At 43.1% G+C, this 26,640-nt stretch overlaps 1 protein-coding gene across 1 annotated transcript in view; it reads right to left on the bottom strand.

Moving 5' to 3' along the window:
* The window catches only part of LOC136875457 (sodium-coupled monocarboxylate transporter 1-like), a 185,046-nt gene that overhangs the window by 25,290 nt on the left and 133,116 nt on the right, over positions 1-26,640 (bottom strand). The window contains exons 10-12 of the mRNA XM_067149006.2: positions 18,760-18,943; positions 6,504-6,590; positions 6,273-6,424 (exon numbers count right to left, since the gene is read on the bottom strand). Coding sequence (XP_067005107.2) covers positions 6,273-6,424; positions 6,504-6,590; positions 18,760-18,943 — 423 coding nt within the window. The remainder of the gene's footprint in view (positions 1-6,272; positions 6,425-6,503; positions 6,591-18,759; positions 18,944-26,640) is intronic.

Below are 26,640 nucleotides of genomic sequence, written 5' to 3'. Positions count from 1 at the left end.
AAGTCGTTTTTCAAGCTTAATGAGGAAGTAAGGAAATATACACTCGCTATCACCCTTTATTTGGGTATACACATTACTTTCGTGTTCCTCGGGGTTTGCCTGGTGTTCTCACCAGTACTTGCTAGTACTTGCTAGACCTTCGTGAAACCACGCTGTAATAATACACACGAGCAAAATGTACATATGCCGTAAGTCAATACGAAGACACAAAGTCGTGACAAGACTCTCTTTTGGGAGGAGTTCTCGCAGATATTTCCTTAGTTCTTCTCACATCCTAATTGAATTTTATACGTACGAATTTGACGAAATAAGACCGCATTATAAAAATCGTGCGTTCGTCATGTTATTAAATGCATTATTAGAACACAAAACAGTTCTACTTACCTGGTGTTACCGGAAAAGATTTATAATCCTACAGGAAAAGAAAATATACTTTGCATATACTCGCAAATGTAATACTAGTAATTTTTACAATATGGCCATGAAAATACGTAAATCTCTCAAGACACGAAAAAACCATGACTATATAGCGCCAATGAGCAAGTAACTGCAAGACGTCGTGTCGGCAAGTAGATTCCCTAAACTGTGGTTAAGCAGACTAAATTGAACCCAACAGTTAGAATATTCAATATTAACACAGATATTCAGCTGAACTGGTAAAAATGTGAGCTCATTTCACGATAATTTTCTATTGACTTTACTTGTTGTATATCGAAGTGTGTTTTGTTTCCTTGTACAAGTTACACAAGCACCTTTGTTCTTTGTTTTCCATTTTTTTCGATGAAGCCAACTCTCCCTATTGTAGCGGTGTTGCGACACAAGTCTCATTGTTCCGTGTAATGTACCAGGAACTGTTCCAGCCCTGTACATTGTTTTATAATTACCGAATATATGAAAAAGGGACGGCAATAAGACGTGTTCGTATGCCCGACATCTTGTACGAGCGCGATACGAAGCTCCTCGTAGCGAGCTGGACACGTCACGAGCAATGAACCTGCGGGTGACGTCACGGCCACATGTTGTACGCCTCTCTCTCGAATGTACTGGAAGGAAAATGTCTAACTTTTTAGCTGATAAAGATACGGAAATGAGACATACATCAACGTGTAGCTCATGTCCTGAATGTAAACATATGTCAATTTCAATAAAATCCATCACGGCATTCGAGAGATATAACCGAGAAAGGAATCACACTTCCCCCAGTGACGTGGCAAGCAACCTTGGGTCGTACAGAATATAAGCAGCGGACCAGACCGTAGCAATTCAAAGGAGCAGCTGACTGCCGCAGCGGAAGGACGTGTGCCTCTCGCTCTGCTTTCTCTCTCCTTGCCAGGCGCTCTGTACTTTTCAAGTATCAGCCAGGCACTTGTACTTATTAGTACATCTTCGAAGGAGCATTTGTCTAAGCTGAGCACTTCTCAGTGCTCGCTTCTCTCTTTCAGGATTTTATTATTTCAGGATGGCCACGACGAACTTCAGGGACGGTCCCTATGGCATGGCGTTGGCGAAAGGAGTTATCTACAGGGGAGGCCGCTTCTACCCAACGCGGCAATGGATGGAGGACCACCCCGAACCGAAGACAACGCCCTCACCGAGGGAGCAGGACGCGTCGCAGACCGAGGTGGAGACGGAGTCGCACAGGGACGGGTGCGACCCCCCTGACGGCTTTTTCTTCTCTGAGGGCTACACCGATCCGGAGTACGAGGCGCTGCTCGTCTACTACAGGCCAGGTCGCCCTGTTCATTCCGAACGGGCCCTAGTACTGGACAGAGTGCGGCGCGCCCTCCAGGGAGGCAGGAGGCTACCGACGACCATGTCCGTGGAGAGCTTTCTACCAGGAGGCCTTATCATAAGGCATCACGACCAGGAGCGGATGCACGACATGGAGATGTAGCTCTCTACTCTGTTTCAGGTCGTCCGACTACCTGGGAGTGACGGCGTGCCAGGGACGAACGCCGGCGCCCTCAGGAGGAATGCTGAACCGGAGACAAAGGAGGCCATCACCCAGACGCCGAGGAGACTAAGGCATAGGGCGGTCAACACCGACCTAGTCCAGTCCACCCAGCCGGAGACCACCGACGCCACTACGGAGGTGGAGCATGCCGCCCCCTGGCGCCGGACTGTGCGAACCAGGCTGAGCGACTCGGAACTGCGAAGTGGACGCAGACCGCTCCTCCAAGGGCCACCTCCACGAAGTGGTCACAGACCCGGGCCTACCAGGAAGGGCCTGTCACCCGGGCGCAATCTAGGAAGGCGCCCCTGATGACGGATGGCAGCACAGCAGTGGAAAAGGACGCCCCATGGCGTTCGGAGACTGCTACCCAGGCCCAGCCTGCTATCGTGTCTGTCGAGCTGCAGACCTCGATGTGCGCCCCCCAGGACCGGGAACGCAGTCGAGTGTTAGCACCGACCGACGCCGCCGCCGCCAGCCAGGAGAAGGAAGAAGACGGCGACGCAGCGAGCCACCAGCCACCCCGGGGTCACCAGGCCGGGAGGAGGGCCACAAGGACGAGGACTCTTCCCCCGCCGAGAAGAAACCCCAGGGAAGAAGAAGAAGACGACGCCGGACCAGGAAGCAGAAGGCGATGCCGGCCCATCAGGAGATGGCCGCCCAGCCGCAACCCAAGACAGCTCCAAGGACAGCAGTCAGCCGAGGAGCCAATCAGGAGAGGACCTCAGCAGGTAGCAGTAGCAGTCAGGTGAGAGTAAAACGTCCCCCTCAGCAGCTCTTGCAGTGTTTCCACCGTCAGGTCAGCTGTGGGCTCGAGGTGAGGTGCAACCGCTGTGGTGGTGATCACCACTACACTGGCCTGCGCAGCACTTAGGGAGGCGCCGGTGTGCGCCAACTGCTCGGGAGGCCACCCGGCCTCCCATCGCAGTTGCCCTGTCTACCGGGCCATGGCGCGGGCAGAGAGGAAGGAGGCCCGGCGCCATGTCCCACAACCATCCAGCAGGTCCCCGCCTCGGCGGGCTTGGCCTCATTCTCCGGGATTGGAGACTGGGTACGAGGGACCTCAAGGGGGTCGGGCGGTGCGGCAGGCACTAGTGGCTATTGCCGCATGGCTCGGCAACCGGCACGGCCCGCGCTAGTCACAGCAGTGCCCAGAAGGACTGATCCCCTGAATAACTGGTATGGCGAGGAATAGGCTTATGACTGTGCATGATACCTATTCCCAACTAACACAATTACCTGGACCTCTCCAGACCCACATCCTTGCATGTGCTATCTACAAAATGTCAGGTTTTACATGTAGGCACCTTTCTATTTCCGCCTATGTGGTTTTGTCCTGACCCTTACTACCTGATTACACCACAATTAATAACCACCACCACATCCGGCCTGGTAGCATGCTGAGCATGGGGACAGGCAGATACTCCTGTAGTATCACACTTCCACTCCTCCCTGCTATCTCTTTCTTCTTAGAACTAACAGCATGTCGGAGGCCATGTAGATTGAGTCGATGGTCACGCGGGGGGAGCGGGCTTCGGGGGCCGCGCCGAAAAAAAACGTAGCAATTCAGTTGACATTCTACACAGCTGACTCGCATGTCATGCTGCACGCGCCGAGTCGAACTCAGTATTCAAACTGCCGGACATCGTCTGACTGCAAGTTGACACTTAGTTTATGTGAATACCAGTGAGTAACTTATAAATTGTGGGACTTGCAATTCGTCAGACATTCAAACTTAGGAAGTTAACGTGTGTATAATATCTAAGTCATGAGACTTATAATATTTCACCAATATTTGAACTTGACAAATATCTTAATTTTCGTGTGGATAACTATAACAAACTGGAAGTTAGCACGGCTACTTTAAATTGTAATGATCTTGGACTGTTTCAACTCCGAATACCGTGAGTGTAGGTCGCAACACATTGACGATTTTGAGTATCATCAGAGCCTAGAACACTTTAATTTGTGCCGAAAGACTGTTCGCGTATCGTCATAACAGACTGTTCCATTTAAAACAACCCCTGTGGAAAGACTGTATAATGAACTTCGTAATTCAGTGATATTGTGAAATATAGGATTCATACATGAATACTTGTAGAACTGTGATAGTGAGAAGGAACATTACGAGATATCACGACAGAGAGCCATTGGTGTGAAAGTGAGCCATGATAAACTGTGCTTCGAATGAAAGTTTTTTTCAATACGAACAGTGTGCAGTAAGTGTCAAGATGAACTGAGCAGGGAAGTGTATTTTCTCATTATCGTGATTTACGATAATAGACAGTGCTCCGACGTATTTCTCATCCAGTGAATGGTGATTACTTATGAGACAGTGATAATCAGTTCTGACAGTGCAAAATCAAATGGTGCACATTTCAACCTAGTCAGTTGGACTTTCTCGTGTTAAAGCCACTCTTTTAGTAATATGAGAAATTGTGACTTGAGACGACGGAGATCGACGGAGATTTGATGCAGATCAACGCGGTACGTGGGACAGTTCCAGGGAAGTGGTACTATGGAACATCGTGGTGTTTGCTGTTAGCTGACTTCCAGATTGCTGCTTGCAGAGCAGTATTCAACTGTTCGAGTTCAACAAGAAGGCGTTTGTCAGGTGATATCAGTGATTCAAAAATATGATTATAACTTTGAACAGAACATTGTCATTACGGACAAAGAACATTAAAAGCCCACTTACTAAATATTTTACATGGAAAATTAACGTTTTACAATTCTTAAAAGTAAAGATATATTTTCGTGTGCTCTCGTCGTATATTTTCATTTATTGGAACTTTAAAATATCAATTGAGTGCTTAATTCCTAGTGAAAGTGTATTATAAACTCTTAATTTACAAAACTTTATGCTAGAAGATCAGATTTAATTTCAAGTGTTTCATATTTGAGTTTGATGTGTTTACGAGAAGGAATTACCAAATTTACTTTATTTAATTTATGTAGAAAGCGTAACCTGAAATCGCAAGTGCCAATAGAAAAGACTTTAGGGTTTCTTATATACTTACAACATGCTTTGTTATTAATTTATGGCATGAAAGTTATGATGGACTTAACTGACTGAAGAGGACATTATTCAGTTGCATTTTACTTGATCAACTTAATTTTTCGTTATTCTGTTGTTGAAATTGGGATTTATTTTCTGCTAAATATCTATGATTCGGCGATATAATAGGGTGACCTCCCAGAGATTGAACAAAGGAAAGAAAGATACAATATCCATTATTTCTCCCTCTCTGTACCATGTCCTAAGGACAAGGCACCCCTCGAAAGACTTCGTGCTCTTGAAAATCAACTTTTCCTGGTACAGTAATTAAATTCATTTACTTATTTGGATTTCCTCTGGTTTTTACAAATTTTCCTTCTGCGTTAATCACCTATTTTGTTGATGGTTTTCCTCTGTTAGACCTTCATATTTTATTTCAAATTATTTTTGCTTATTTTTAATTTCCAATTGCTTTCTATATTTTCCAATTTGGGAAAGTGTTTTATTTTTGTAGATTATCCTATAAACTTCACTGGGAGTATTTAATTTGCAGGAAACAAGAAGTAACTAAAGGTATAATAACTAGTATAATTTTATAACAAATATTAATGAAGCAATGGTCATCTTTTGTCTATGAACCTAAGAATTTATATCATTGGAACAACTAGAATGTAAATATCGGAACAGCGTTAGACCTTAAAATAATTAGCTGAATTCGGATATATAGCACACTACTTGTACAATTTTATAATCTTGTTATTTCGTGGTTTAATTTGTTTTAACCTATTTCTAACTCTATTTCTTAATTTTTCTTGATATTATTTATATCCAAATTCTCTATATTTGTACTATGTCAGCCCTCATCACTCTATTTTTTTAAGTTAATATTAATTTTAGCTGATTACATGTTTTTCGAAGTATTTCAGTAGTGGCGTTAAGTTCCTCTGAACTTATCGTAAACCCGCACCCGTCCACTTCCCTTCCCTTTTGCACGCGTTCCGTCTGTCTTCATCTGTTGTAAGTTACAGTTTTCAAATGAATATTTGTTTAAGATTCTCCGAAGTCTCAATCCAACACTACAGATAGTACACAGTGCCACCAACAACTAACTATTGGCATCGTTAATACTGATTTATAATTAAAACTACAGAATGGTAAGTCAACTGTTAATATAACTGTAATATTAACGAAGGGACAGCCTGTATATAATTCACATTTACACACATGTTACAATCTCTAAAGAAGAGCAGGAAAATTTAAAATCAATATACAACAGTTTGATGCTGCACAAACCTCATGTCTGATGCGTGCTGGGTGGTGAACGTTGTATTTGAAGAAGGAAACTCGTACGTGCATCCTTCCACTATCAGCGCCTTGGTCTGGTATACCATGCGACCAGTAGCGATTGCTGTTTGAGCTCCTAGGATAATCCAGGACATGAACCCCAGGCTAACAACAACACCAGCCACCATTCCCTGTGGCAGAGAGAACCCCTCAATACAAGCTGAAGAATACTCCCTCCTAGAAATAACGTATGAAGATCACTGGTAGTACCTTGAACGTAACCCACGGCAGGAAGAAGCCGATGCTGAATAACCCCAGTGCCGGCCCGTTGGAAATGGCTGAAAGGGACTGCGTCATCTGCAAGAACAGCCAATCAACACCATTACCCATTATACATTTTTCGCGTCGTATAAAGGCTCTTCGAGCGTAATCAACAACATAAATAATTAACTTGTGTATTACCATACCTCAGTCTTTTATTTAAAAAGAGTACTATAATTGGATGGTTCGGCCGCCACCTCCACCTCGGGCTCTCGGGAGAGGCCTCCTCCGCCTCCTCCTCCTCTGGCTCCCAGGGGCCCACTCCTCCTCCCGGGAGGAATTCCCAGAGGCCTGCTCCTCCTCCCGCGGGAAATTTGAATTGGTAAACAAAGCCACGTGCTTTTTTGACAACCACGTGCTTTTTGACAGCTATCATCGACAACAACGCATCGCTAACTTCAGCGTTACCATCTTGACGGGCCTAAACCTTAGTGGTACCAACTTAACCTAACTAGCGCGAGATTTGAATCGGTAAACAAACCCACGTGCTTTTTGACAGCTGACACCCGCCATCTTTTATCAACAGAGCACAGTGCTGCCCTCTTTAGCTACTTACCTTTGAAATGTGGTGGCGGATAATTTGAAAAATGCTTTTTCATAGCAGCCATCTTTAATCGACAGAGCACCGTGCTGCACTCTGGTGACAGGCAATTCCACGTGACAGCAGCCATCTTTAATGAAGAGAGCAAAGGGTTGCACTCTATGTGGTGGCGGTAAATTTCACATGCTCTTGTTTGGAAACAAAGCCACGTGCTTTTTTGACAGCTACCATCCGCCATCTTTAATCAAGAGAGCATCGTGCTGCACTCTTTAGTTGAAATGTGATGGCGGTAAATTCCACGTGCTCTTGTTTGGAAACAATGCTACATGCTTATTTGACAGCTAGCATCCGCCATGTTTAATCAAGAGAGCACCGTGCTGCACTCTCTAGTTGAAATGTGGTGGCGGCAATTTGAAAAATTCCACGTGCTCTTGTTTGGAAACAATGCCACATGCTTATTTGACAGCTGCATTCCGCCATCTTTAATCCATAGAGCACAGTGCTGCCCTCTTTAGCTGAAATGTGGTGGCGGATAATTTGAAAAATATTTTTTGACAGCAGCCATCTTTGAGCACCGTGCTGCCCTTTTTAGCTAGATACCTTTGAAATGTGGTGGCAGGCAATTCCACGTAATAGCAGCCATCTTTGAGCACCGTGCTGACCTCTTTGTGGCGGTGGCAAATTCCACGTGCTTTACAAATTCACGTGCTTTTTTTCTGACAGCCGTCATCCGCCATCTTGCATCACAAACCTCAGTGCTGCACTCTTTAGCTAGATACCTTTGAAATGTGGTGGCGGCGAATTCTATGTGCTCTTGTTTGGAAACAAAGCTACGTGCTTTTTTGACAGCTGTCATCCGCCATCTTTAATCAATAGAGCACTATGCTGCTATCAGGCGCGCAATTTCGTCAGCTGTCATCCGCCATCTTTAATATACAGAGCACGGTGCTGCCCTCTTTATGACATGTAGTAGCGGGCAATTTGAAAAGTTCTGTTAGCTGTCATCCGCCATCTTTAATCAAGAGAGCACCGTGCTGCCATCTTTAGCTTGATACCTTTGAAATGTGGTGGCAGCAAATTGAAAAATTCCACGTGCTCTTGTTTAGTAAACAAACTCACGCCCTTTTTGTCAGCTGTCATCCGCCATCTTACATCGCAAACCTCAGTGCTACACTCTTTAGTTGAAAAATGGTGGCGGATAATTTAAAAAAAATTCTACAGCAGCCATCTCTCGACGCTAATTGCACAAGATGGTGGCTATACATGACTCCTTAAAGGTGCTTATGCAAGATGGCCGCTATACATAGGTTCTTATGAGACGCCCTTGGGATGCTTGCGCAATATGGCGGTTATACAAGGCACCTTGTGAGACGTCCTAGGGATGCTTGCGCAAGATGGCGGTTGCTCTTATGAAGAAAGCTAGCTTAGAGGCTAACGTGTCGTGCTGGCCTAGATGTGCTCACACAAGATGGTAGCTGCTCTGATGAAGAAAGTTAGCTTTGCATCGTGCAGGTATCTTTACAGCACTAAACTGCATACCCTTGAAATGTGGTGGCGGGTAATTTGAAAAATTCTACGTGCTTTTCCTTAAGAGTAGCTATCTTTAAACAATAGCGGCTATACATAAGCTGTTAAGGCCTCCTCTTATGTTAAGACATAGCTCTATCGAACAAGTTTAAACCTGCGTCGGGATAGCTAGAGTAAGCACGTGCTGCAGTAATGACGTCATTATGCATGTTTAGACTTGCAAATCACTAAAGAAACATAACAAGACTAGAATCGAACACTGCACTCTATGCCGTTAACTTTATCATGTGATCGGAACATTGATTGAAATGTTTAGAACACTAAATAAGTGATCAAGACTAAAATAGAACACTGTACTCGATACAACATGTGTTTAGAACATGTCAGGGGATACCTTTGTTCTAAGAAGATTAGATTACCGCACTTTCCTTGTAGGGCTAATAGGCTAAAGGGCTAATGGGCTAGGGTGCCTCTCCTCTCTTTATCCGGGCTTGAGACCGGCTCTACAACTAGAGGCGGAGTTAACACCCTATGGAAGGGAGAATGTTGGGAAATAATCTATACGAATATAGCTACTCGATCGACTATATACTACAGATGGATGACTTAGGTGAGGGTAAGCGCTTACTTAATAATACCTACACGTCGTAATTCATGCTCTATTTCAAAAATATCCTCTTTGTACTGTGTGTAACCAGCATCATGATAGGCTCTTAGCAGTTGTAAACGTTTTACGAGTACGTTGAGGTCTTTACAGTATCTTATATCTGCATAGGGTAACAGAGGCTTGTTGTGAACTTTGAGTCTATATGCAGATAGTTGATGTGTAGGGACTTGTTTTGATGTAATACGTGCTTCAGCAGTAGCGTTTCTAGGTACAAACTTAACTTGTTTCGATAGCGATGAAGTGTTGAAATTTCCTTCTTCTTTACCTTGCATCTCTTCTTGAGATGTTTGCACTGCGACAGAACGTGTAGTAGGCTTAGGAAATGAAGTAAAATCATCAAGCTGTAATGGCAATGAAACATTAAGGTTTTCTTCTTCTTCTACTTTCCCTTTACTACTGTTTTGATGAACATCATTATCCTTATTATCATAATCATGATCTTGCCTCTCTTTACCTTGAAATTTGTGATTAGTAACAGAACTTGTAACAGGCCTAGACAACGAGGGAGAATTAAAAATCTCTCGCAGAGGTGTACTTTTTAAACATAAATCAGTGTTCGCTTGAATATGGTTGAGCTCTTTGTATTTTGTTAGCCGATGAAGCTACATTACGCGGCTTCATGACGTTCAGCGTTGTATGCGTTCTTGAACTCTCTTCTACAATGTTTGCATTGAAAGATTGTCCTACATGATATCTCATGACGTCTCTTGTGATAGCTTCGGGAAAATGCTTTTCCACACTCTTCGCAAATATACCTAGAAATAGTTTTTTCCATGACGGACTTTTATCTTCTGCTAACAGATTCTTCTTTAAATCTACTTGACACTTGTTACTCTGTACTTCGATGATGCGAACAGCTTAGCGATTAACAGTAAACTAACACAAAAGCGTATAACCAAGGTAGCAACAGTAAGGTTTAAGCACATCAAGATGGCAAGAGTGAGGTTAGCAATGTTCTGCTGTTGGAACGGCCCTATACACAGTTGACAAAGCTATATCCTCACCATTCCGTTAGATTACAGGCCACCCGCGTACTAGAATCCAGTACCCCAGGCGCTCCGTTTCCCTCTTTCCCTCTCTCCCTTCATCTAATCACCTTTGTCAACAACATTTGGCATAGGCCCGCCCTATCCCTCCCTCTTGTGATATTCCCTTGCTCCCTTCTACTATGTGGGCGCTCACATGGGCGGAGACCAATCCTCATGTGAGCGCCACCCCTAAACAAAGTCTACTATGTGGACGCTCACATGGGCGGAGACCAATCCTCATGTGAGCGCCCCTCCTATGACAAACTTATTCTAAATTCCTCTATCTTAATTCTTACACACACTTATTTACTCAAGACCTTCAGACCTGCCCTATATTATTCAGTCCACTTAAAATCAACATTTCATCCTCAGCATAACACTGCTTTCCAGCTCCACTTATTTAGCAATCTGTTATCCGCAGCGCACATGTCTTAATTCTTTCTACCTAATCGCCGTATTCACCTACTGACTTATCAATTCTTAATATTACTTATGCACTACCCTACTTCCAGTTGAGTCATGTTCCTTATCTAACTTACTACTTTATTTCAATTATACGTCCATGTCTTGCCATATCATTATAAAAATGACCTATCTTTTTCACTTGCACCTTCCAAATTACAATATCTTGCTACTTCCCTACTCATATTTACACTTCACACACCTTTCACAATCACTGTGTATACTCTACGATCAGATATAACAGAACCTACAACTTTTTGTCTTTATGTGAACTAAATTTCATTCAGTCATCAAATACATTTGTAACCATACTTTTCCTACTTAACCTCACTAATCAACTCTACACGTACACATCTTTATAACTAAAGATTTTGCTTATCACTTATACACACTCGTCGAATTCATTCTCACTTTATTCCATTAGCTCTTTCAACTTCCTTAAACTGTCCACTTTTAACTTTATTTCACAAGCTCTCCTTACCGCACGTAAATACCTGTTTAATTATCTTCCGTTCTCCCATTCATTGATAACCCACCCTACGATTTTTTGCTCATCCCCTTTTTCTAATAATTCCCGAATATTGGCACTCAAAAGTTTATTCCTTACCTTTTCCGTATCTTTATAATTACCTGTTAGGTGTAAATCATTCTCTGGTAACCCACATAATACGTATAATGTCTTATCTTAACCCTTTATCCATCCCTTATAGTTGCATATCCCCATCAACCTCCATAGTAATACTCCTGTGTTTAACCCTGTCACGCCCATTACTTTATTAGAAACACTAAGTGATCCACTGTTCCTGCGCTCTTCTATCCATTATTCCTTTGAATATCTCTAATCCTCCTCGAAGGCATTCCCAGACCTGTAGCTTCTTTTTTCTTCCAAACCTCTTCCCACATGTACCCCAATCCCACCCTCTCAAAGTACAGTTTATTTTTTCTAACCAACACCCCTTGTACATACTTTTCTGTTGTTGTTCGTATGCAGCCTGAAGTACCAACCCTCCTTCCCCTCTTTTCGATCTCATCCAGTATTTGCCCACTCTTTTCACACACTCAGCCTCTATTCCCCTCCCCCCTTATTCGCTGTGTACTGAGGGAGCCCCATTTCTGCCTTACCAAATTTAATAATAATTTACCTTAAGTAAACTCTCTTTACTTCCAGCCCCCACAATTCCGCCCTATACATTATCCTACCAAATACTACTGATCTTAAAATCAACCTCAAGGTTTTATAGCTGATTCCCGGAAATTTAGCCTCTAAAATTTTGACTGAAGCTAAGGCTGCCAACCCATAACTCCTCGCTCTTTTAATATGATACTCACATGCCCCTCTTCTGTTTTAAATCACTCCTAGATATTCTAACTCATTTGTTTCAACCTCTCTCCCTGTACCATCCAAATGATTTATTTTTTCTACCTCTATGTTTCTGCATTACTAACACTTTAGATTTGTTCCCGTTAATTTTCAAGGCCCATTCCTTTGCATATTCTGACACTGTAATTAAACTTTGCTGCATCCCACCTGCAGTTAATGTCAGCAAAAATCAGTCCCGGTATCTCCAACCCATTAAGCCTCGGTTATTCCCGCCGTGTCCATCCAATAAACAATATCGGGTATAATTTACATCCTTGTTTTAAACCGACCTTGCACTCTAAAGGCCATCACAACCTGTTTTCCTCTAGCTTAACAACGCATCTGACCTCCTTATATATCGCCTCCATTGCACGTATCATCTTCCACGAAACCCCCAACCTACCCATTTCTCCTAATAACGTAATTCTATTTACCTTATCAAAAGCTTCTTCAAAATCAATTGCCGCCACAAACACTTTGCCTCTTCCCATACTCACGTCTTCACTATCATTATATTGTCTACCGTTCTCTTTCCTTTTCTAAAGCCCCGTTGATACTCTGACAAAACCGAGTTCTTTTCTGTCCAGCCACTTAAACTGTTAGCTAGCACTCCTGTATAATTTTTTTTAGAGAGTCTAACAGAGATATACCCCTATAATTATTCGTGCTGGTTCTGTTACCTTTCTTCTTGTATATTGGACATACAAGTAATGTTTCCCATTCTTTGGTGCAGTTACTCCCACCAAAAATCTTGTTAAATAATTTCACTATGCTCTCTATCATTGTCCCAATTTTGCTTACTTCTTTCAAAAACCTATTGTTAATACCATGGCATCCTCCCGCAGTCCTCCCCCTGATTTTACCTATCACTCCCAACACTGTTTCCTTTGAAATTTCTTTGTCCACTTCGAACATTGATACCCCCTATCTCTGCAGATAACTTCTTCTCCCTTCTTCCTGTACCATTCATCCCGCCGAATAATTCACCCACAGCTCATCCCCAATACTTGGTTCTCAAATCTCTTCCTACCCTTGACTATTACGTCTCATTCTCTCCCATTTTTTCCATTTTATTCTTCCTTCATTCTATATTTATCGCTTCCGTTTGTTCTTTCTTCCATGACTTTTCCTCTAACTGATTTTCCTTTTGTAGTCTTTCCTTAAATTACAGAAAACTTCCCTTTCTCTACTCCCAACTTTTTTTCTACATACTCTTAACGCACCCATAACCCTGTTTCGCATTTCCTCACATTCCTTACAGTACCATCCTACCCCGTCTCTCTTCTTCCTCCTTCTGCCTCTGTCAATCTGTGCTATCCTGTAAATCAGTTTGAAAGCTCTATCTATGTTGTTTTCCTCCATGCTACCTCCCATCCATACCTTACTAATTGTACCTCTTTTTTATTATCTTATCCAATTCCCGTTCTGCTTTCTCTGTTCATTTATACTTAATATACCCTCTCCCTTTATTAACTTCTCTCTTCTTGTGCCCCCTTACCTCCACACACTGGAAAATGATGTGATTGAATCCAATCTCCTACCTCCAACACTCCCTGCAATCCTGTCGCCCTCCTTCCATCCGTTTAGAATGTATCAATTTCCCGCTGCACACATTTCTAAGAGTTTACCTCCATAACTCTTTGTGCCTTTATCTTCACTTCTACTTATCCTCATTAACCCCCCTCCTTCTCCACTGTACACTGGGCTCTGTTCCCCTATTCTCGCATTCCAGTGTCCAAATGATAACATACCATCTTATTCTGCAAACTTCTCTCTTATCATGCTAATATCCGTCAATAACTCTTCAAAAATATTTATTTGTGTATAAAGAACTCCTGGGGTGGCAATATGCAAACGCTAAACTTACCTTCTTAACCCTCCCTTCTTCCTTCCCCATATTAAATATAATCCAGATGACTTCTTGCATCTCCGTCTCAATATCTTCTACTAATCCACTAATTTGTTCATTTAATAGAACCACTGTTCCTACTGGGGATCTTTCCTTATTCCTCTCCTTTCTTTTGTATTTATATTTAATCAAAACCCTTTCCATGTTATCCCCTTCTCTGTTTCAAGCCATGTTCTCAAGAGTGCCACAATATCGTAACTTTCCACTACTTCTTCAACATTTTATTGCCTAATAACCCTTCAATATTCAAAAAAACCTATTTTTCAATTTTGTTATAACTTAACCTCCCCCCCACCTTTCCAGATTACCTCCCCTATTCTTACTTCTTGTTACCATAACCCTCTCCCTCTCTGACTCCATTTCTCCTTTTAATATCATTTTTGTCATTCTCTTCCCTCTTTATCCTCCAAACCCTTATACAATTTACCCCACAAGTCTTTTAGACTCATACCTCTTCCTTTGTTCATACCTGCTTTTCCTTTCTGTTCGGCACGCATCTCACGACCTTTATTGTTCCCTTGATCACTGTACTCTGCTCTTAACAATTCTTGAGACTCTCCCTCACTCACCACTTCCCGACTCATTTCTTCCAAATCTGCACTGCACTGCCCACTTCCTCCTGGATTGTTCTCCTCACTTACCTCCACTCGATCCATAAATCGTTCTGCGTCCTTCCCTCCATCTTGCTTTGCCATCACTTCTACCTCCGTTCTGTCTTGATCGCCCATCTCTTTCAATTTTGCCACTGATCACTCCCTAAACCATTTTCCATTTGACACCACCAGCCGCTGCCCCCTTATGTGTGCTGTCAGTCCTTGTTGTCTCGCCCTCTAAAGATGCCGTTTCAGAGTTTTCATATTTTTACTTCCTTCTTTACCCATATCTCTTTTTACCCAGAATTTCTGACCTTGTAAATTGTTGGCGTTTCTTAACGTTATTTCTGCCATTAAAGTTGACAATAACTTTACTCTAATTGGTCTGCGTCATTTAGCTTTACCCACTCTTTCCACATCATCTATAGCCACTTCACTAAAATTTATTTTCATTTAGTTCTGTTTGACGTCCACCACCTTACAAATTATGACCACCTCCTCTTCCTTCTCATCTTCTTGAACGCCATCTACAAATATGGATTTTTTCACCCTGTCCTGGTTGCACACGTCTGCTCCCTTATTCATCTTCAACACCTCCTCTTCTAGATATTTTACTTTCCCTCTTAACAGCTCTACTTCTTTCTTATTACTACACGTTCTGTTCATCGATTCTTCTGTCTATGTTTCTATCCATTTCTTCATATTCCCTACCTCCTTTGATTGCTCTTTTATCATATCCTTAACTTCTTTCATCTGGTCCCAAGGGCAGGTTTCTTGTATGACTTCTCTCACTATCTCTTTTATTTCCGCCAAATCTTCGCAGCTGAATTTGGCACTGGTATTCTGGCAGGGGTTTACTTCCACCCTTCTCCAATGCCAACAAGCACAGCTATCACTACTGCTACGAGTACCGCCTCACCCATCTTTCCCAGCTCTTCCTTTTCTCCAAACCATTCTTGGAATTCTTCCCCTGCTTCCACTGCCACCTCCCAATCGCGGCCCGGTACTGTTCCACCCCCACCATACTTCACAGCACGCACTACACAACACGTCCACACTCACCGCTTGCTTAAGCTAGACTGTGCTGGAGGGCATTGATTTGCGTGGCCTAGACATATAGCTGTCTCTATGAAAAAATCGACTGGGTATTAAATGACAGCAAGAAGAGTATCTTAGATGCTTTGCCGCGGAGAACAATGACGCATGACGAAGTATTAAAATATGTCGAACAGTTGGAAATTACCCATTTTCCAGGCGTGTTTTATGTGTCATCGATTACCGCCAAGGCCGTGGCGCTACGAAACCGCTGTCGTTAATCTAGACGATAGCCGTGCAGTAGGCAAGCATTTTGTGGCTTATGTAAAGCGTGGTACCATCTTGCGCGACTTTGACATTTCCTCCTCAAGCAGAGCTCGTGCGTTATTTCGGAAGCAGTACAACAGTGCGAACACATTAGCACTGAGTACTGGGCTCGCCTCAATCCCACTTTGCAATAGAAGAGACAGAAAAGAGAAAAATCAATGTGCAGGACCTAAAGACACTAGCCATTTGTGTTGGGCCTCGTTTCGTAGGAAATTTTGTTCCGGCTTACGCAGAATCTTCAGGCGTCGTAGGATCACGCAGTTTTTCAATGGACGTGGAGCTTTCGAATGGAGTAGCGGAAAGGAGATACCGTACACTCATCGAGATGGCCAGATGTTTTTAATGCAGTCCGGACTTCCTCCTCCTTTCTGGGCAGAGGCTGTTGCAACAGCGAATTACATTGGGAACAAATGTCGAACAAGTAAACTGGGTCGACGAACTCCTTACGAAGCCTGGACTGGAAAGGTTCCAAATGTTTGTAAATTCGAAATATTTGGATGTGAAACCTGCTGCCTAATTCGATCGCCGAACGTAGGAAAATTCGACCCTCGGGGAAAAAAGGGCATATTCCTCGGATATGCGGAGCAGTCCGAAGGTTTCAGAGTTTGGATACCACAGGAAGGAAAATTGGAAAACTCACGTGATGTCAAGTTTCAGAATGGAGACAGAAAAGAGCAAAAATACGATTTTGATATTTTTTCAAGTCAGCTCCAAAATGTACAGCACTTTGATGAAGATCATCCCAGGATAGACCCAGAGCAGGTTGATCCTTTTATCAAAGTAAACATAACTCCTAGACACACAGAACGTACAGAAAGCACCAAAGATCCGGATAGTTCAGAAGCAGAATTTCTTGGTTTTGAAAATGAGTCAGAACCAGAAATAAGACAATCTCAACATTCTCCAGGAAAACAAAAAATGATTCGTTCGGGAACACGAGGCAGATCTCGAAAGCTTTACCAGGAACACGTGATTCGGTATGTCTGGCTGAGGTTACAATTCAGATGGCATTTTCAGGTCCAGAGAAAATTGAGTGGATGCTGGCGATGGCAGAAGACCTGGGATCTTGTAGACCGCGCAGAAAGAAGGACGACAATTGGAAGTCATGTACGGAGCAAATGACAAGATCACAAGAAGGAAGGCTAGAGTGGTGGCCAGGGCTTTTTCCTAGAGGCCAGGTATAGATTATACTGAAACATTCACACCAGTAGCACGGCTCAGCTGAATACGATTGGCTATTGCGCTCGCTGCTTATCATGGAATGTATGTCCGACAATTCGATGTAGCAACTGCATACTTAAATGGAATCGTTGAAAAGGAAATCTTTATGGAGGTACCAAACTACACCAGGGAAATACTCGAATTCATCGTACAGGAAAGCAATGCAACATCCGAGATCATAGCTGAAGCCAAGAGAGTGCTAAAGATGTTGTACAAGGATTGTGTATGCCGTATAAAAAGCTGTGCAATGCTGGAAGCAGGCTGGCAGCTGTTGGCACCGACGCTCGAAAGAGCAACTACTAAAGCTTGGTGTCAAACCAACGTCCGGCGATTCGAGCGTCTATGTGTAGGGTTCGCTCTCCTAATCATAGATAAAGTTGATGACATTATAGTTTTGTCACGGAACTCGACAGAAATTGACTAGGTCCACCAATTTCTACAAAAGTCGTTTGACGTCAAAGACCTAGGAGACATTAAGTACTGTCTCGGGATTGAGTTTTCTCGAAATGATTCTGTTATCACCTGAAACAGAAAGGTTACGCAATGGACATCTTAGATCGCTTTCGAATGTCTGATTGCAAGCCGTGGCCACACTAATTCAAGCTGAAATTAAACTGTCAAGATGAAGTACTTGGTCCAAAGATGATAGTGAGAGGCCCTCCCACAGAGAGCTCATAGGTGCTCTTATGTACCTATCAACTGCAACGCGTCCAGACAAATCTCATGCAGTGAGTGTCTTAAGCCAATACAATGATTCTTTTGCCAAAAAACACTGGCAATTGGCAAAGAGGGTTCTGAGGTACGTGAAGGGATCTTCTGATGTGGGAATCACCTTTGGAAGCGATACCAGTAATTTAACTGGCTATGTAGATGCTGATTGGGCTGCATGCATCAACGATCGCAGATCATACACTGGCTTTGCCTTTACAATGTATGGTAGAGTCGTATCTTGGGAATCCAGGAAACAACGGACAGTGGCATTGTCCTCAACGGAGCTGAATATATGGCCTTGAGTGAGGCCTTGAGTGAGGCAGTGCACTTACTACGACTAACAAGGGAGATAGGCGTTAACAGCGTGTCGACTGTGCAGCTATATAAAGACAAAATTGGAGCTCAGAAGCTTGCTGGAAATTCTATTTTCCACTCTCGGACCAAGCACATTGATGTGCGACATCATTCTGTACGAGAGGTTCTTTCATCTGGGGACATTCACCTCGAATACTTGTCAACTGAGAAGATGCCTGCAGATATATTTACCAAGGGACTACCGAAGTGCTTAGAATGTCTGGGTGTCAGAAGACTGAAACGTTGAAGTTGGTTCAACCTTCGAGAGAGAGTGTTGAGAATATTTATATATATCCACATGACTCTGGCTGAGCCACCATCAAGTAGCGCCCCCTACACACTACGGTTTCTTTTTCTATTCTGACAGGTCACGATGCTTTCACTGCATCCATCTGTGATTTACGTATGTAATAAATAGTGTCATTCTAATATAAACCGTGCTGACCTTATTACTTCCCGAAATGACCCACCTGCAGTACGGAGCCCAGCTTCTCGACGACGAACACGAGGGCCACGCACACGAAGCCGAAGATAATGACGACAGCCTTCATTAAGACACTCGTCTGTCTTTCTGTTAAAGGCTTGGCGAAGAAAGGCTTGTAGAAGTCTTCTAATACCACAGCTGCCATCGAGTTCATGGTGGACGACATAGAACTGTAAAAATAGTAACAAGTACTTAAGCGCAAAATGAACTTCGTCACTCTTCACATACTGAAGATCCCTCTCTGTAAAATCAGGGATTTTCTGTGTTTTTGCTTTTGATTTTATTAAAAGGTTTTCTAAGTGAAAATGAAATTGGGCGAAAATGGGTGGCTCCGTAATTAGTGAGTCCCCGGGTATTCAATGGTCCTTTCCTCTGACTCGGCTCACGCGATGATCGTCAACTTGAAGGACGTGCACCATTCATTGTCATTTTACGTTAACATTAGAAACCTAACCGTACAGGGCAGCCATGTTGTAAAAGTAGTGAATCATGTGATTATCCGAAAAATCTTCCCTCCGCATTTGTATCATTCCTTGTTTCTCAAAAATGTCATAATTTAATTGTTGCTGATATACACTGCCTGACAGAGCAAATGCAACACCAAGAAGGAGTGGTCAGAACTTTATGCCAATTGCAGGGTAGACTGACGTCACTGAGGTATGCTCATGATGTGAAATGCGCCGCTGTGCTGCGCACGTAGCGAACGATAAATGGGACACGGCGTTGGCGAATGGCCCACTTCGTACCGTGATTTCTCAGCCGACAGTCATTGTAGAACGTGTTGTCGTGTGCCACAGGACATGTGTATAGCTAAGAATGCCAGGCCGCCGTCAACGGAGGCATTTCCAGCAGACAGACGACTTTACGAGGGGTATGGTGATCGGGCTTAGAAAGGCAGGTTGGTCGCTTCGTCAAATCGCAGCCGATACCCATAGGGATGTGTCCACGGTGCAGCGCCTGTGGCGAAGATGGTTGGCGCAGGGACATGTGGCACGTGCGAGGGGTCCAGGCGCAGTCCGAGTGACGTCAGTACACGAGGATCGGCGCATCCGCCGCCAAGCGGTGGCAGCCCCGCACGCCACGTCAACCGCCATTCTTCAGCATGTGCAAGACACCCTGGCTGTTCCAATATCGACCAGAACAATTTCCCGTCGATTGGTTGAAGGAGGCCTGCACTCCCGGCGTCCGCTCAGAAGACTACCATTGACTCCACAGCATAGACGTGCACGCCTGGCATGGTGCCGGGCTAGAGCGACTTGGATGAGGGAATGGAGGAACGTCGTGTTTTTCGATGAGTCACGCTTCTGTTCTGTCAGTGATAGTCACCGCAGACGAGTGTGGCGTCGGCGTGGAGAAAGGTCAAATCCGGCAGTAACTGTGGAGCGCCCTACCGCTAGACAACGCGGCATCATGGTTTGGGGCGCTATTGCGTATGATTCCACGTCACCTCTAGTGCGTATTCAAGGCACGTTAAATGCCCACCGCTACGTGCAGCATGTGCAGCATGTGCTGCGGCCGGTGGCACTCCCGTACCTTCAGGGGCTGCCCAATGCTCTGTTTCAGCAGGATAATGCCCGCCCACACACTGCTCGCATCTCCCAACAGGCTCTACGAGGTGTACAGATGCTTCCGTGGTCAGCGTACTCTCCGGATCTCTCACCAATCGAACACGTGTGGGATCTCATTGGACGCCGTTTGCAAACTCTGCCCCAGCCTCGTACGGACGACCAACTGTGGCAAATGGTTGACAGAGAATGGAGAACCATCCCTCAGGACACCATCCGCACTCTTATTGACTCTGTACCTCGACGTGTTTCTGCGTGCATCGCCGCTCGCGGTGGTCCTACATCCTACTGAGTCGATGCCGTGCGCATTGTGTAACCTGCATATCGGTTTGAAATAAACATCAATTATTCTTCCGTGCCGACCCTGTTTTTTCCCCAACTTTCATCCCTTTCGAGCCACTCCTCCTTGGTGTTGCATTGTCACTGTCAGTCAGTGTATTTTAAGCTATATGAAGTGCAGAGCAAATTTTGTCAAAATAAAATAGCGACAAATTTCACAAAGGGCAAATCAAATTATTATAAATATATCATACATGTCACTCTGCCATGCCCATCGATCCATACCTTACATCACAGCCTGCACGATTGGTAAGTAATATTGTCTAGCCATCCACTCATACCTTACATCACAGCCTCCACGGTTCCTAGGTAAGATGGTCTGGCCATCCAACCACACCTTACATCACAGGCTGCAGAGTTGCTAGGTAACATTGTTAGGCCATCCAGCCTTACCTTACATCACAGCCTGCACGGTTGGTAGGTAATAACATGGTCTGGTCATCCAACTATACCTTATGTCACAGCCTGCACGGTTGCCAGGTAATATTGTCTGGCCACCCATACCTTATATCACAGCCTCCACGGTTCCTAGGTAATATTGCCTGGTCATCCACCCATACTTTGCATCACTACAGCACGTTTGCTAGGAAATATTGTCTGACCATCCATCAATACCTTACATCACAGCCTGCACGGTTTCTACGTAAAATTGTCTAGTTATCCATCCGTACATTGCATCATAGCCTGCAAGGTTGCTAGATAACATAGTATGGCGATCCATCTATACCTTACAACACAGCCTGCACCTTTTGTAGGTAATATTGTCTGGCCATCCATCCGTAACTTGCATCACTGCTGCACTGTTGCTAGGTAACAATGTCTGGCCATCCATCCGTAACTTGCATCACTGCTGCACTGTTGCTAGGTAACAATGTCTGACCATCCATCAATACCTTATATCACAACCTGCAAGGTTTCTAGGTAACATTGTCCGGCCATCCATCCATACCGTACAAATTAGCCTGCACGTTTGGTAGGTAACACTGTCTGGCCATCCATCTATACCTTACATCACAGCCTGCACGGTGGTAGATAACATTGCCAGGCCATCCATGCGTACTTCACATCATAACCTGCACGTTTGCAAGGTAAACATTTTCTGGCCATCCATCCACTTCTCAAATCACATCCTACAATTTTGCTAGGTAACATTGTCTGGAAAACCACCTATACCTCACATCATAACCTGCACGTTTGCTAGGAAACTTTGTCTGGCCATCCATCCATCCATCCATCCATCCATCCATCCATCCATCCATCCATCCATCCATCCATCCATCCATCCATCCATCCATCCATCCATCCATCCATCCATCCATCCATCCATCCATCACGGCCTACAATTTTCCTTGGTAACATTGTCCGGCCATTCATCCATACCTTACACCACAGCTTGCACGGTTGCTGGTAACATTGTCTGGCCACCATTCCTACCTTACATCCCAGGCTTCTCGGTTGCTAGGTAACATTATTTGGCATTTCAAGCATACATTATATGACAGCCTGCACGGTTGCTGGTAACATTGTCTGGCCATTCATGTATATCTTGCATAACAACCTGCACAGTTGCTAGGTAATATTGTCTGGCCACCTTCCCTACCTTACTTCACAGCCGGCACGGTTGCTAGGTTACATGACGCTATTTCGCTACACATATTTTCGGACGGCCTCTTGCTCTAAGACATACCCACGTCTAGATTACAGTAACTAAGTGTTGGCTAGTGAAATCTTCAATGCTGGAAGTCAAATCATCTATTTCAATGTGAGTTGGTAAATACTGTTGCCAATAGGGTACTGCTTATTGGATGCCTGGTGTCGTTGAGAACTGTGCGTCGTCGACTTCGCTTCTTACCTCGAGAGATGCTCGTTTCTAATTTAGGAATCACTATACAAAGTCAGGGAAATTTTCATGAAATAATCTCCTGAAAGTAGGACCTTCATCATTTCTTAATACATGTTGTGCGGTTTAGCTCAGACGAGTTACCAAACTCACACCGTTGGTGCTGTCCAACGTCGAACCACAGTTCATATTCCCAATGCCAACATTTCACTGTAAGATGAATTCACTAGCCCCACAATTTTTAGACTGTAGCGGTATAATTTATTGGGACTGTGTGGAATTACCACTATATCTGAACTTAGTACATGTGGAATTTAAAAAGGAAACCATAATTTATCTTTGTGCCATATAATACAACACAGCAATTGGCCGTAAATAGTTCATTGTTAGCATTTAAAAGACCTTATTGGACTAAATTATAATATAACAGCGACCAATCACCTTTTTATTGGATGTTAGTGGTACATTGTTGTTTACGAACTTGGTATTGGTGAGCTTCCCCGCTCGACTTTCAACTGTTTATGAAGCGCACTCTTGCACCTGCCGCATGATACGAGTTGTGATGTGATGCTCCGACAGGCAAGATGCCGGTAGAGGGGTCTCCTTTTACGATGCCCTCAAAGGGGGTCGTATATATCTTCGAACCACCCTAGCATGGTTATTTAGTGATTTTTTAGTTCTTAAAACTTGTGTGGAGGGTGGTAATTTCTACTATTGGGACAAAAATGAGTTTTTAAATTTATTTTATGTGTGACCGTTGCTTCTGCTATACTTGACCGTTCCCTACGGCATTACTGCTAATTTCAACCGTAATTTATCGAAGGATTTACCTTAATCATCATCTTCATCATCTTGGTAAGTCAGATCCTGCATGAATTACCTCTGAAGTGCAGCGCTACATTGCACCTGGGAGTGACATTCGGCCTGGAGCTCGGTCATTTTTGAAGACGCGAATATTTTTGCGCTGGAAAAATTCACTGATGTGAAATTCAATGTGTCCATTCAAAATACCGACAGTTTAATTAGGTGAGAATTTGCTAATTGAACCGTGTAAAACTTGAATTGTTAGAAGGGTTGTGGTAACTGTTGGCACGCGATCTTGATTATCTGCAACCTAACTGCGTTGGTTGGTACTTATCTTGAACAGTGGAATAATGTTATCAAAAGTTTTACACCTGTGTAAATACAGAATTTTCTTATTTCTTTTCCAAATTGAGAGTTCTGTTCGTAAGGCTGACCACCTTTCAGCGAAATTAGTTCGTAATAATTCATTGTAAATGTAATGAATTTTAATTCTGTACCAAGGTGAATACCGAAGTGTGCTTATAGTTAATTTTTCTAGTTATCTCTGGCCTTCCTTTGATATTATTGTTATTACCTCTTATTGTCATTATTTCGTATTCGTGGTTTATGTTTCTGAGGCTATCCACCGTTTATGGCATTGTTGTGGAATGCTTCCTTCTTTTGTTTATTTGATAACGGTTCTGATTAGCGCGCATTGTCGCGGCGCGAGTCGCTGGTGTGATTAATTATGCATGGGATGTTCGGATGTTGTGTGATGATTTTATGCTGTTGGTGTGATGAACTGGGTCACGGAAAAGTGTTTATTTCTTTTAATATTATTGTGTCACCTTATGATTGGTTTACTAGGTTAACATTAATTTATTTTGACGTGGGCTCTTCCCTTATTCAAATTTGGCCTACCTTAATGTTCCTCTTTCGTATTATCGTTCTGATTTAGGGACGCGGATAGGTTGTTACTTTAAAATGCTTCCGTGTTCACTAAGGTGTCTTTTGAAAACCAAGTATATGTGGTCACTGGGCCTGTTGGCAATTCATTGTTTATTTGAAAAATAATTTGGAAGTATTCCAATACCTTGTGAGTTGTGTAAATAATACTAATTTGTTAATTAGGTAAATTTAAAGACGGCCTACAAAGGAAATGTACAATTTGTTTATAAATTTTGAGAGTATTTATTATTCTAAATTTTCTTTTAATACCGAGCTCGGAAGGTAACATTATCGGTATATATTTTTTAAATTGCAACGCCCACTGAAATAATGATGAAACTTACCATAACGTTTCTACATACAGATATGAAATTTTGCGCACTCATGTATTAGTGTACTGCGATACAAAAACTCTAGAAAACGTTGCTCTTAAATTGTGTTTTATAAACCTTTTTTGTTGTTAAGTGTAACAATATTTTAAAATTAAGTTTTAATTTATAACTGAATACATAAATATTTATCAAATGTTAAAATTCTTGAGTGTCTTTTTTAAGCCTTGTTCATTCCAGTGTGTTTGGGGACCTTTAAGTTAATGGTCATGTATTTGAGTAGTTTCTTGGAAAACTACTTGGTTGAAAGGTACTTAATTTTCTGCCAATTGTGAATTCTACTCTAACTGTTAGTCCACCCACCCAGCTTCTCGATTTAATATAGTATTAAATTTTGGTCCTGAAGTCTGAGGGTGAGTGTTATTGTAGTTGAATTGCTATATCCTTTGATCCTTTTTCACCCTCTGTTATGGTCCTTGACCTGGTATTGCCCAGATTCCATCACTTCCCTGTCATATGTTTGTGTTTTAATCGAGGCCTTCCCTAAGTAGTTGGCATGATTTCGCGCTGGCATTGCCTCTAATCTCTTAGTAGTTGTGCAAGCAATCGAAGACCTGGGTTGCGGTTTTGGGCCACCAGTTGTTTGAATGTCGTTTTCTTCGGTTGTTGGTATGCCACAAGACAAACATGAAAACATTGGGTATAAATTTTCCAAAATCACTCAGGAACATGGGCTGAACAACATCCAGTTCAAGAACTGATTTGTTGTACGTACAATACCAGGCAGATAGTCCGAACGTCCATTACCTCACTACAACTTTCTATGTTACTTTCCGTTCTTCTAAGGTGCTAAGTATTGCTTGATTGGTCTCGCGGTAAATCTTTACCGAACTCTCACCAGCGGAGATATCGTTGTTTGATGTTGATTTGTCGCTAGAGACATACTTAGTTCCTTGCCACTGATATCAACTGAGCGAGGGGGTGCGCTGTTTAACTAATTGGTTGCTACGTCATTAAATATGTTACCAGTTGCTATGTTAATAAATAAGTTACCAGTTATCCATGAGGTATATTTTGGGCTTATGCCGTGTAATTAATTATAAAAACACACTCAACGCGTTTCAAAAGGATCCTTGCCTTTCTTCACCAGGAGACAAAAGAGGAAAGAAACGACGTAGTGATGGTTGCTAGGAGAAAGCAACAAGGAAGCTTCAAATTGTGCCCAAAGATGAAAAGGGGACGCCATTTTAGCCCAATGCTAGAGACAATGAATAGTAACAGCAAAGCATTACTCTCTAATGGGTCTGATTATAGGTAGCCATGATTCACAGAGGTTGTAACCTGTATCGCGGTTGAAATTATCTGGGTGTTTACGTATTTCAACCGCCTCCCTGATAATTCTTGGGCGATATTGCTTTATACGGGCAAGAACATCCACTACTTGCAACAAAACATCATGACCAGGTGTTAGGGCATGATCAGCAACAGCTGATTTATCAGGTTGGTTGAGTCTGATACATCTGATACGTTCTTTGATGCGAGTACATACAGTTCTCCAAGTCTGCCCAATATAAACCTTGCCACAAATACAGGGAACTCTGTAGATACCAGGTTGTTGCAATTTAGGCAGATTATCCTCAGTTGGTCGCAGGAGTTGCCTAATCTTAATTGATGTTCCAAAACAGTTCGTACATGGTACCTACGTAAGATTTTAGCAATACGATCCGTCGTATTATGTATGTAAGGTAGTAAGCAGTTCCTTTTACATCTTTTTCCTTAACAGACGTCCGATTACGTGTCAATGCAAGAACCATTGAGATCATAGAACCGTTGCTCTCAAGGTGTTAATTTCCTCTTGTAGAGCTGCCACTTCACAAATCCTTCTGGCCCTGGTAGTCAGAGTTTTAAGGATACCATGTTTCTGGGCAGGGTGATGGTGATTACATGGCATAAGCCCAAAAATATACCTCATGGATAGTTACACGGGCCGTGAAAGTCTAAATGATAATATAAGTTACCAGTTGCTATGTTAATAATTAAGTGTTTCGTTGCTATATCAATAA

This window comes from Anabrus simplex, chromosome 6 (assembly GCF_040414725.1).
Source record: "Anabrus simplex isolate iqAnaSimp1 chromosome 6, ASM4041472v1, whole genome shotgun sequence".
Classification (NCBI taxonomy): domain Eukaryota; kingdom Metazoa; phylum Arthropoda; class Insecta; order Orthoptera; family Tettigoniidae; genus Anabrus; species Anabrus simplex.
Note: the sequence above shows the minus strand (reverse complement) of the source record. Positions and strands in the feature narration are given on the sequence as shown.